The sequence below is a fragment of the Myripristis murdjan genome, chromosome 20 (genome assembly GCF_902150065.1).
Source record: "Myripristis murdjan chromosome 20, fMyrMur1.1, whole genome shotgun sequence".
Taxonomy (NCBI): domain Eukaryota; kingdom Metazoa; phylum Chordata; class Actinopteri; order Holocentriformes; family Holocentridae; genus Myripristis; species Myripristis murdjan.
The window spans coordinates 25,932,017-25,945,345 of NC_043999.1; the positions used below are offsets into that span (position 1 = coordinate 25,932,017).

At 41.3% G+C, this 13,329-nt stretch overlaps 1 protein-coding gene across 1 annotated transcript in view; it reads left to right on the top strand.

The window, feature by feature from the left end:
• The first annotated feature begins 455 nt into the window (after positions 1-455).
• vstm2a (V-set and transmembrane domain containing 2A) overlaps positions 456-13,329 on the top strand; it is a 75,909-nt gene continuing 63,035 nt past the window's right edge. The window contains exons 1-2 of the mRNA XM_030079826.1: positions 456-852; positions 2,058-2,224. Coding sequence (XP_029935686.1) covers positions 774-852; positions 2,058-2,224 — 246 coding nt within the window. The 5' untranslated portion in view covers positions 456-773. The remainder of the gene's footprint in view (positions 853-2,057; positions 2,225-13,329) is intronic.

Consider the following 13,329-nt stretch of genomic DNA (forward strand, 5'->3'; position numbering starts at 1 on the left):
CTCCTGACTGCATAACCACTCAACAGGGTTGGACACACCCACACTGGATACGCATGCATCCTTATATTATAGAATTGCGCACCATTATTTCATGGCTTTGAGGAGGAAAGTTTTCTATCCCGCAGCGGGTCTATTTTGTTGATGAATAGGGGAAGCACTTTAGTGGGGAACTTATGGCACCTTTGCCATTTAAAAAGACAAAGTGCACATTATTGAGTAATTAGTGCTTATGCCATTAAAATTTCAAAGCAAATGTTGGTGCCAGTTTTGCTTTTCGGCTGGAATTTGAAATCAAGCGGCCAAGGTGACAGTGAGGGATGTGAGCTGGACTAGATTTGCAGAGGTGTAGGTTTTTCCACCATACTGAGTGTGTGGATGCCATAGTGATCCAGTAGACTGACGTCTCTCTGGTAGCGCAGACGGAGACCGGAGCCCGGTTATTTCACAGACTTCACTACAGCCAAGCAGTCGACAGTCTCTCCTGCAGAGGGACGGGGAAAAAAACCACACACACACACACACACACATACACACACACACACACACACACACACACACATACACACACACTTACACACACATACATACACGTACATACACACTCACAACTCCGGCAACGACGGGCTGTAGTTTTGCAGTATGTTACACCTTCGGCCATCTCCGTTTAAACACACTCGCCCGGCAACTGTTTGATTTTGCTGGTGTGTATTTTTGGAAAGATTTGTTTTTTCCCCTCTCGGCTGATGTAAAAAAAAATCTCTCCCTCTATTGGAATGATGTGGACCTCTCATGATACTGTTGGATTTGTTTTCTTAGCCGGCTTTTGTGTCCAATTTGGATTCTCTTTTGAAGGTAAGGAGTCATATTATGTTTTTATTTTTTGTTCGTTTTAAGAAAGAAAAAAATCCACGGCTGAGCCGTCGGGTTTACTGCCCTGGAGGACGGTCAGTCGGAGAAAGTGTTAAAAGTGCGCAGCCTTTATGTAAAACCTAACGGATCTGTGGAGAAAACCAGGAAAGATGCTGCTTTTGCCTGATAGAGTCTACAGAACGTGATTTTAGAAAGGGATTAACAGCCGCACTATGAAATGCGAAGATAAGCCTCAGTTTCCCTGCAATGTGGGGAAAAACGCAACTGGTGATTGTTTGAAATCAAGTCGGTGTCATTTCACATATCACCTCGGCGAAATGAAAAAAAAAAAAAAAAAAAAACAGGGCAGGCTTGCTTTTCTCAGCACCATGTCAGAAAACAGGATGGCCATTAATAAAAGATTAACTTGTTTTAAGAGCCGCAATATGGATGAGAAGTGAGTGATGAAGCAGGCTGGATGGTCGCTGCTTTCAGCACCATGGACAGCTGCTGCATTCGGCTGAGCCCGCCTGTCCTCCTGCTTCAGCCCGCTGGATCTGACACAGACCATCAGCCTCAAACTGCCTTCTTCTGCCCCTTTTACTCCTTATGTTACAAAGTCAAAGTGTCGTAAGAAAACGCAGAAAGCATATAGTGACATTTTGAAGAAAGCCGCAGCCTGTCGAAATGCGTTTTAAATGATGGTTTGAGGTGAGCACGCACAAGGAATAAAAATTCTCATTTTGCGCCGATAGCCTACTTTACATTCCCCCTTTAGCCTCCCTCAGACCAAATGCGTTTTGTTTTTGCCTCAAGCTTGTCAAGTTTATTTGTTCAGCGCTCAGACTGTCTCAAAAGGCTTCAGAGCTATAAATGAAAACGACCCCCCTCCTCCCCCATACACACACCCCAATCTGAGACCCTCAGCTGAGGAAGAACTCCTAGGAAAACCTCAAATCCTCTAGCAATTTATTATCTGAATGAATAATCTGTTGCGGCATGAAGACACGTTCATATCTGTGACAGGGAGGGGGGCTAAGCCCGCCATCTCCTCCAGTTAAAACATAAACCCACCTTTATGGGTTTTCCAATAGTATGGCTGGTCATTTGTTGCATGTACGCAACCTTCCTTAACTCTCTCTCTCTCTCTCTCTCTCTCTCTCTCTCTCTCTCTCTCTCTCTCTCTCCCCTCCCTCCTCCCTCTGCAGGACGGTTCACGGATCTGCCCTCCAATATGACAGCTAAAGAGGGACAAAACATAGAAATGGCGTGCGCTTTCCAGAGCGGAACGGCGTCAGTGTACTTGGAGATCCAGTGGTGGTTTGTCAAAGCGCCGGAACCCACTGACAGTGAGGAAGACGTCGATGCAGAAGAGGTAGAGGGGACTTTCAATTTGCTGTTTTTGAACCGTGAGCTGTTCATGTCATACTCTATACATTTTCTGTTTGTTTGTTTGTTTTAAGCACCCACTACCAAACACCTGACGCCTATTACGCACTGGCAACCCTTACGCACCATCAGCAACGTGCACTCTTCCTCATTCTCGAATTCTTTTAGAAATCAAATGATCAATCAGAAAACAGTTTGGTTATCAGCTGTTGGTGCAGTTGCTGTCTCGATCTCATCTTTTCCAAAGTACAAATAATCCCAAAGTGGAGAGGAAAAAAAATAACTGGATACCAAACTCACATTTCACAAACGAGCCTTGTCCTGTGCGACCCAAATAAATAAGTGAAATTTAATTATTGTATCAGTCATTTTCCCTTATCTCATTTTTTTTTATATAACTAGTAGATTTACAATTTTTTTGGCTCAGAGTTCTTTCCTTCATCAAGCAATCCCTTTGCACACTGAGCACACTGAGCAGGGAACAGTAAAGAGAAAATATGAACATTAATCAAGCACCTCTTTAAAAAATGAGCTTGTTTTGTGTATTAATTACCTGAATAATGATGTAAATTGGCTTGACTATTCATAAATCGATGAAGACCATCTAAATCAGTGCAACAAAAACATATTCTGTTATACGGCTCATATGACTCATTAAATATGCCTGAACTGTGCAGTGGAGCCTGTTTTTGCATTGTGCTGTGTGTTGCTGAGGTATCATTGCTGGTTATGACAGCTTCCCTCGTCCGAGTAATGATCAGCTGCTTAGTGAATGCTAACATCTGTGTGTGTTTGTGTGTGAGTGTGTGTGTGTTTATGCTGCATTCAAATGAAAGAAAATGACTGCTTACATATTATATGACAGGCAGCCGTGTTTCTAGACTTGGAGGGGCAGACAAATCATCATGACAAACATCAAACGATGCTGTTTCCATTTCTGTGAAAAATCAAAAAGAGAGGTGTGCGTGTGTGTGTGTGTGTGTGTGTGTGTGTGTGTGTGTGGTGGGGTAGCCTATATCCATGTGGCTTTAATTATGATTGTTCCATTGTTGTCAGCTATCATGCTGGCATCGGCCAGGCTTTGATCTGGGTTTTGATCCCACGTGACTCTCGGATGTTGGGCTGAAGTGGCCTATTGATGCCGACATCGCATTGTTACCCTCATTTCTTATTATGGGAGGCTCTTTGAAATTGAATCCCACTCTGGGTTTGTCCTGATGTGTTGCGGGGATGATAGGAGCTGTGTCAAGGCCGTAAAAGATGGTGCTAGGAAATGACGGGAGCCCCGGTCTCCTGGATCTTTTGTGGAAGTGAACACGGTGTCTTGAAGTGCAAATGCGTGCTTTGTACGTAAAAAGTGGGTGAAACACATTTTTCCTACCACGAGAGGTTTACATGAAGGAGACATGGCTGACAACACTGACACAGAGCAGTGGAAGGTGTGGAGGTGACAGGGGAGTGTCTATTCCCAACACATGGGGCTTTTTACTCTGAGTGAAGTTTTCATTTTCAGCAAAAGTGCTTCTTATTTAGCCTCTTGAACTCTGCCACTCCCACCAGTGGATTTGTCATTGCTGCACAGCTGAGCTTTGATCAAACTCACAGAACTTTATTTTAAATTCTAGTGTAGGTCCCACGGTTTCCAATGAGCCCAAATATGTGCTACCACATTCCATGGAAATGTGCCTAAATTGATGTAGAAGACATGTAGATATTTTCTATTTGATTTGATGCTCCAGCATTAAAAAAAAAAAAAAAAAGGGCATCTTGGCTTTGAATTTTTCACTCAGTGTAAGTGTGATTGGCTTCAATGAATCGCTGCATCCAGCAGATATGGAATTTCTGTGTGACACTGTTGTACGAAAGAATGATTCCTCTAACTTTGAAGCTGGAAATGTAAGAGAAAATCAGAGTTAAAAGGTTAATCATGACCGAAAACCTACCCTGACCTTCACCAAATTGTTTTAAGCAGCTACATTTTTCACAAGATGAGGTCCAGTTTGTCAAATAATCCTTTAATTGTGGAGAAACATAATCTTCACATACTGTGTTTAAAAGTTGCATTTCATGAAATTTTACAAGACTGTGATGGACACAGATGAGACAAACAACAGACGAAATAAAGAAAAGACCACATATGGAGCACTGAAAAGTTCAAGCGTCTGCACATAGTCAAGGACTCTCTTCTCAGATTATAAATGATATAGTGTCGTTTCATATTCACCCATGAAACACAAGCTCCAGTCAGAAACATCATAATTACACCTCTGTGACAAAGGGGAGTCGATTGGCTGTCTCGCAGCTCCAAGTCATTTTTCAAGTCAAACAGTGAGGACAGGCAGGGAAGAGGAGAAAGAGAGAGAGGGGAGAGTGACAGAGTCGCATAAGTCTGATGTGAACTGTTGTGATCATAGCACATGAGCAGATTTTTCATGTCAGCGCTGTAGTCTATTCAAGCACTGGGTCATCGCTGTTTATGCTTTTCTTGCCTGGAGTTTTGCAACTAGAAACTTTGAGACACTGTCGGGCACAATTACAGATGATTATGTAATGTTGTCTGATATCCTTTTGTATGATGTGTGTGCTTTGCGGCATTACGATGGGGAAATATAGAATATACTACCCACACATTGTCTTCACTTGCTCAGTATTTATTAGAAATGCAATGTTATGTAGATAGACAGATAGATAGATATTTACAAAAGATTTTGGACGGTCGCCTATAGATATTCAACAGAATGTTATAGAATGATATATAAATTAAATATCAACAAGAGGCCAGGAGAATATCCATAAGCCATTAATTACGCTTCAGCCACATGTCTGTAAAGTGCTATGATGAATCCCACTGGAGTTCCAGACAAGATACGCTGACCAGTACTGTGATTGGTCATAAAAAATTCATCGGTTGTTGTCCATTTGTTAAAACAGGCTTGACATAAGCCCTCACCAAGCCGTAACCCTAACCTTAACCCTGTGGGGTGATCTTGCCCAGAACTCGTCATAACACAGCAGAGGTCAGGCAATAATGTCAGCTAGGCCTTCATGTTTGTTCAAATTCAGCATACACATACAATAAATGTGTCAGTATTGTTAAAGGAACAGAATTTATGGCTTCGTTTACATTCTCCTGAACTCTTGCTGATATTTACCTTATATCAACTAACACTCTGATGAACATATTGAACAGTCAAAAGAAAATGTGACCCCAAAACAAGATAGAAAAGACAGACTAAACATTATTAACTTAGAAAATGACCGAGACCTTTATAGTTCTGGCTTAAATATGAAGAAAGCCCTCTATTAAATACCAAAACACAATACAAGAGAAACATGTGTTAACGCAAAATAAATTCAAATAAACATAGGCACCATATACGGGTTGGACCTATGTTCAGATGTGACTGAGCACAGGTTAGGTATGGTGCCTATGAGGAAAAGGAGTGAACAAGTGAGAGAGAGAGAGAGAGAGAGAGAGAGAGAGAGAGAGAGAGAGAGGGAGAGAAATATATCATGTACATCTCCTAGGAAATAACATCTGATGAAAATACAAATAAAGAAAGATTTCTCTAGAAAGCAGCAAATGCTGGGGTGACTACAGCATAAAATGTACAAAAGGAACTTCTAGACCAGAGCATGGTACAAACTAATATCAAGGACGTTAAAATGAATCTAAACAGAGATACCCCCAAATACTCTACCTCAAATGGGTTTAATACCTTTGACAAAAAGACCAAGGCAAGAATGAATGATGACTGAAAATCCCCATTACAGTTGTCCCTCGCTATAACGCGGTTCACCTTTCGCAGCCTCGCAGTTTCGCGGATTTTTTTTAGTGCAATTTTGCATGCTATTTTTTTTTACTGGACTTATTTTTCTACGAAGGTTTGAACTTTGAGAGTGTTTAAACAAAAGAGAAAAGTGAGAAAATGTTAATGCCTGTCTGAGAAAAGTGTATAAAGTGTGTAGTGAGGGGTTTTACAGCCTTAAAATATCTATAATAATTGTAAAAAAAATAAAGCTGACTACTTCGCGGATTTCGCCTATTGCGGGTTATTTTTAGAACGTAACTCCCGCGATAAACGAGGGACCGCTGTATAGCATCACATTCAGGAACAGCTCATCACTGAAAGCCCTAGTTGCCCTAAAGTTTGTAGTGTCAGTGTCCAGTGGGTTTCCTGTTCCGTAATGATGGTAGACAGCAAAACTGGTAGCGATGCCACTTTGGTCAGTACAAAAATACATAAAAAAATATAATTATATAGATGGCAAACCTCTGTCAATGCTGAGCAGCTCTCTAACTTCCAACGTGCTGGCAACCTTGTAATTCTTCCAGGTTGGATTTTTCTGACAAAATAGCATGTGAACGCAACAAGTCACTGACGTCATAGTTTCCCTCCACCATGAGACTTATAGCTAAGAAATGATAATCACCCTAATAGTGGAAATCCCAGATCTGGATCACTCCCAAAATCTAATCTACTGATCCTTGGGCCAAGGGCTATCTGTCCACCAAATGTCAGCCAATTCCATTTGTAACTTTTTGAGATGTCTTGCTAGCAAACAGACAAAGAGACAGGGGTGAAAACATTCTTATGCGTCACTGGTGAAGGTAATAAGCACAGTAAGTACTGCTAAATAAATCACCTCAGCCTGCTGCTTTGTCTTTCCTGACTGATCACGGTAGTCTGACCTCCCGTTCTGCCTATGATTTTTACAAATTAGAATTCACAGAGAGAGCATAGCCTCTTGGGCACTGGTGTTGTCTGAGACTGGTATGTCAAAAGTGGTAGACAAAGAGCCCTCATTTCCATTTATTTCAATTTGAACATGCATTAGCGAATTCCCTTTTCAGGTTAGCTCCTAAACCCCTCTTGTTCTGAAGAGGTGGATTCGATTCTACTCAGGGTTTGATCTCTTTTTTATCCAGCTAATCCAGGCCTCGGTTGTTTGCCATAAGATCAATTTATCGAGTAAATCTTTACAACCCTGTCCACTAGTAATTCTATTTGGTATGGGATTATGTGTGGATACAAGCAAAAAAAAGAAAAAGGAAAAAAAAAAAAAAAAGGCTGAGTGATATCTGTGAAGGTAACTATCTTTTCCCTTTAACCAGTATTTAGAAAGCTTGTCCTCCCCTATTTATATTCCGGCCTAAGTAAAAAAGAAAAAGGCTTAAAATCAACATTTTTTTTGTTAGGGAAAAATCATGCTTGCTGTGCATATTTGCAATATCAAAAATCCAATGAATTTTGAGGCAAGTAAACGTGCAAAGAATCCCAGATGATGCTGGAGACTTGTTGAATCAGATGTGCGCTGTTTAGCAATTCATATTGCTTTTTTTTTTTTTTTTTCTTCAATACCGTCAGAGGTCTGTGAATGGCCGGGCTGGTATCACATTCATGCCTGGATTTACTTGACCCAGGATACATTAAAAGGCACCACTAGGCTTCGGTAAAAGTGAGATGAATAGAAAAGGTAAGCAGACATGATGCAGTGTGTCCCCCGGCCAGGCCTGGCAGAAGACCAGGGATCAGCGCAGGCCTGCAGTCAGAATACAAACCAGCATTACATAAAACATCTACCAGTGCTCTTTGACCGAAACACAGTCGAGCCACAGAGAGCTTTACCTCTCTTAACAAGCGAGTTTATAAATCCAGTGGGTGTAACAGCAAGGAAGCATAAAATCCATTGGCTGCTGTGCTCTCGGAGTGACCTTACTGTCTGACTCCCCGCCCCTCCATCGCTGCCTGACGCCAGCGCCGCAGCCTCCTCCAGCACTCTTAGCGAGATAATAGCATTGGGAGTCAATACGATGCACACGGCACAGTCCTGATAACTGCTCTCATCAACCTGTCGCTCGCTCCGCGCAGACGCATCCGTAATGGATGTAATGGTTTTCAAATGGTTTTCAATGAACACGGATTCTCCGCAGGAGGCTGCTGTTTGTGTGTGAGAGCATGCACAGACACATGAAAGTGCCAGCTGCTTTGATATTGGACTGCTGCACTTTGGACTTTAGAGTGCTTAGCTATCAGGCATGGAGGGAGTGCGTCCTTTGAAATCAGTCGGTGCTGCACTGGTGTCACACTGAGCTGAGTTTGCATTGCATTGGTGTCTAGTGTTATGGTTGTGGCACATTGGTTGATACTGGAGTGGTGCATTTATGGTATGTGATGGCATTTACAAAAAATCATGATATGAAAGTATGGAGGCCTTTTCTGCCACATAAATAAAAAATGGCTAAATGATGATTTTTTTCCCCCTCACAATTATGACTTAATGAGTCAAATTTTGCAGCCTCCCCTCCCCCCTTTTCTGTGTTTTGTCTCCACCAGAGCTGTGCAGCATCCAAAGGCATGTCTTGATATTATGTGATTCCTCCAGTAATGTAACAATCTCTTTGTTTGTGAAACCACCAACAAAATAGTCCTTTATTATATCATCCATCTTGCACAGCAATGGCTAGACGTGTAAACAACCACACCACAGACAGAAGCTGCAAGCTGTAAGTCCTCTTGCAAATGCAAATGCATATAAGCAATACACCTCTGAATGCAACAAATGCAACAAATCATCTTACAGTTTTGACTTAAATCACAATTGTGAGGCAAAAACTGGCAATTGTGAGATATTATGTCACTTCTGTGAGAACAAAGTAAGAATTCTGAGATATTCAAGTCACAATTGTCAACAAAAAAATCTGATGATTTAGTATTTATTTATTCATTCATTTATTTATTTATTTGTTTGTTTGTTTGTTTATTTGTTCATTTTGTGTGGCAGAAACAGGCTTCCACATGAAAAGCAATTCATATCAGGGACAATGTTTGATTGCGTTGCCAAGTGACACAAAGCCTTTTTTGGGAAGGGCGACGTCATCTGTGTTTTTTTGTTTTGTTTGTTTGTTTGTTTTTAGAGGGTTTGTGCTCTAATTGGTTCATCTGCAGCATTTCTGTTTGTGTTGTTCCTCCATGTTTTGACCAAGTCTTACCTGCAAACCAGATTTTAATCTCAGTGGGTGCAACATGGTAAAAGGTTACAGAAAAAAACAACAACAAATAAAAACAACAAAACAAAACACATCAGGACGCCCTAGTGCATCAGCTGGCAACTATCAATGAGATGCCAAAAGCCCCCAAAATAAATAACTAAAAAGATAAACATGTGCAGCCCATGCATGCCAGCACACACATACACACACAAACAAACACACACACACACACACACACACACACAGTCAGTGGTACCGTCGCACCGGAGTATGAGGTTACTGTTCATTTGTCTTTTTTCTGCCTCTACAAGCCACATCGCCCTCCTCCACTGAATTCCTCTTTGCAGCACGCCAGTAAAACTCTGATGTCCAGGTTTGAATGGCTCTCTTGTTCGAGCCAGGGCAACCTCAGCCAGAGCCCATTCATCTGCTGTGGTAGAATGAGCTGATGGGGAGGAGTGATAAAAGAATGGGCAGATGGAAAAAACATATGGGATATGTGATGCAATAAGGATGCAGAACACCTCTAGGGAAATATCTGGGAAAGATTCACACAGGCAGGCATGCAAAACACACCCTCATTACTGTGTGCACAAACACAGCATCCGCATACTGTACGTGCATGACATGAGCACAGTATACTCCAAACAGCTTGGGATATTGAAGCAAGTGTTGTTGTTTTGTTTGTTTTTTTTTTCTCATGCAGAGGGAGGAAGAGCTAATATTATCTCTGCGACTAATTTCATTCTACTATTTGCTGCTCACCAAATCTATATATCTATCATATGAGCCAAAATGTAGACATCAATACATAACACATATTAAAGCACATTCATACCGGGAAATAAAAAGGAAGCCGACCAGCTGTAGTGACGCAGAAATCTGTATCTGTCTACAGAGTTTAAAGGATCTGACTTTCATGGAAAAGTTGAACTTTGACAATTATTGCTCCCTGACATTTGCTGAGAGTCTTTGTTGTCAATTTGGATTACAATCCTCTATGCTGGGATTGGTTGCAGCAGGGTTACATAGCATTTAGCTCTGGCACTGACCAATAACATGTTGTTAGATATTCTGACGGTGGATTTTCTTATAATTTTTATTCTATTTAGAAGAGCTGTGAGGGGAATTTAGATTTTTTTCAGGTGACGCTGCATTGTTAGCCTGAATAAATAACTTGAAAAAATTCTGAAACTGACAAGCATGCCCGCTCTCCTTTTACCTAAAGGTGGTTATTTTAAAAATGTTAGCTGAGGGGAAGTCCACTTCAATGGCAGCAGCCTAACAGTTAGCATTTGGAGCACTTGGTAATGATTAGAGGAAGATAGCACCACTACGTCCTACATAACAGTTGGGGAGAAATGAGATTTTAAAAATGGGCGAATTATCCCTTTAAAAAGAAATAACGCTATTTAAATATATGTGAATTAGATGAACATTTTTGCAAAGAACGTGATGACAGTACAACTGGAAACATGCTACATTCCAACACAAAGCAGCTGCAAATTCCATACTCACGCTCAGTGCCTCATGTAATTCTTCCTCTTGGCCCAGTCTCACACACCCAGATCTCTCTACACTTCATTTTGTTGTTTCATGTTGTCTTAGCGCTGAACCGGTGCCTGGGGACAGGTCCAGCATAAGCAATTTCTTGCTGAGAACTAAAGATGAAAAAAAAAAAAGAAAAAAAAAAAATCCAGTGAGGTGTAGTGAGATGCATTATTTCCTCAACCACTCACTCAAATTCAAGTTGAAACCACTGCGGCTGATTGGCATGGCTTTGTGCTGCCTGCAGTCGCTCCGTGACAGAAGGCGGGGAGGCGTGTGGAGCAGGTTGTGCTGGAGACGCACTAGATGACCTTTCAAAACTTAACCACTTTTTTAAATGTGCTGCACTGCACAAATTACACAGGATTTCACTGGTTTTTCATCTCTCAGTGGTAAATATTCTCACGGCAAGCAATCAGGGAAGGACGGGGTAGCACACACTTAGCAACCACCGTCACTGGCTTTTTGGACCCATGTTCATGATCCTGCTGCCATAGTCAACATGATGGCCCAGGTCAGTCTGACTGAATCCAGAAACACCTCAGACAGCCAGATAGTCTTTGCCCAAGGTTCTTATTTGAATTTCCCAATCATCGAGATGGAAAAACCTCCGGTGTATACCCAGGTTAAGCAGCGTGGTACTGTTAACGCCCAGAAAGAATTATTTCCTTTCACCCTACTGCCAGCTCCCAAGTGGAAGTTGAGAATGTTTCAGCAATGAGAGAGCTTCTGTTTGTTAGACAGCTGACTTCTAGAAATTTGCATGCTGGTGTGGTGTAGGAGAAACTTGGTGAGCAACCAGAAAGTTTGATGCTTGTCAAAATATGTCTCAATTGTGACAAGCATCACAACCAACCCTTTTTATTAATGGCAAGAATCCAACACAGTGAGTCACTCTGGTTGTTGTGGGCTGTGTGGTGGAGGGATGCACTGCAATCGTTAGCGGTCATGATATTTCAGTTCAGCAGCACGAGCAAGCGGCTGTTGTCTCTGAATTTACATTTTAGTGCAATTTAAAAAAAAAAGAAAAAGAAAAAAAATGTTTAAAAAGTCCTCACACACAGTAATTTTCTTATTCTCAATGTATTCTTACTATGTTACGTTTTGAGGCATGTGGTTCTTCCTCAGACATTGAAACAACAAAGAATTCCACCCCTATTGAAGCACCAGCGGCAGCCCTAACCTGAGTGGTTAAAATACATGCTAAAAGTCATATAATCAATTGACTCAGTAGTTTCCAGCAACTTCAATGCACATAATCACACATACTGAGGGTCAATGTGGCTTAGGGGGTAGAGTGGTCATCTGGTAACTAGAGGGTGTCTGGCTCAACCTCTGACTCCTCCACAGAGCAGGTCCAAGTGTCTATGGGCACGACACTGAACCCCTAACCCGCTTCTGATGGGCAGCTTGGCATCATGCGTGGTAGCCTCTGCAATCCAAGTGAGTGTGTGTGTGTGTGTGTGTGTGTGTGTGTGTGTGTGTGTGAATGGGTGAATCTGAGGCAAAATCACTTTAAAGTGCTTTTAGTGGGCATTAGACTAAAAGTGCAGTCCATTTGCCATTTCATTTGTTCTAAAGAATAAATATCAGAGGGTAGCAAATACCATGTATGGACATATACAACCAATATAGAACCAAATTACCTGGAAGGGCATAAAGCAAAACAGGTCAATGAACTTCTAAAAGGGTGAAAAAATAAAGTTTTGTAGTACTGCAGAGGTTGGGCAATACAAAACCAGAAAAAGAGTACTGTGTACAATGTATATAGGTTGCAGTTGCTAATAACTATAGTGATGGTTGTTAAGATATGTCAAGTAACCAGTGAATATGAGCAACAGGACAATTATAAATAGGTCAAGAGAGGGCAAATGATCAGCAAACATGAGCAGTAAGAGAGAACACACCAATATGAGGGGGGTGCAAAAGTCTGCATTAAGGCCTTTTGAGCTTTGATGTCACCACCACATATAGGACCTTTAACTGGTTTAACGCCAGATATTAAAGGGAGGATACCTTATGATGTTTTTGACTTAGGAGCATCATAATATCGGGTCATTGGGCCTCCCATATTTATTTCGTCTAACTGGTCTGTGCTTGAAGACTCTGAAGAAAAAAATGGTCATTAAAAACCAATTTAGGTGAGATCACATAAGCATTTGAGCACATAACTGACATTATTTATGTTGCATGTCGTCATACCTTTGATTTTATACAGTGATCCTGCATGTGGCTGACTGGACACATAACTTTTAATGGTAAAATGGCATTGTTGTGCTAATATTTCACAACAAGCACATTTATAATTCCCATGAAGGATGTTATCTAAAAATGAGGCTAACAGATAGGTGGATGGTCAGCTCTCACTAGCATGTTTTTTAGAATAGTCTTAAAGGCAGTATGTGGTGGATGCATGCAGGGTCCATCTCATTGATGTGCCATTGTTGTCTCATGATTGAACACAGTTCTTTATCAAGTGGTGAGTTTTGAATAATGCAGCGAATCTGAGAGTCTTTTATCTTTGGTCAGGTTCTATTAAGACACTCTGC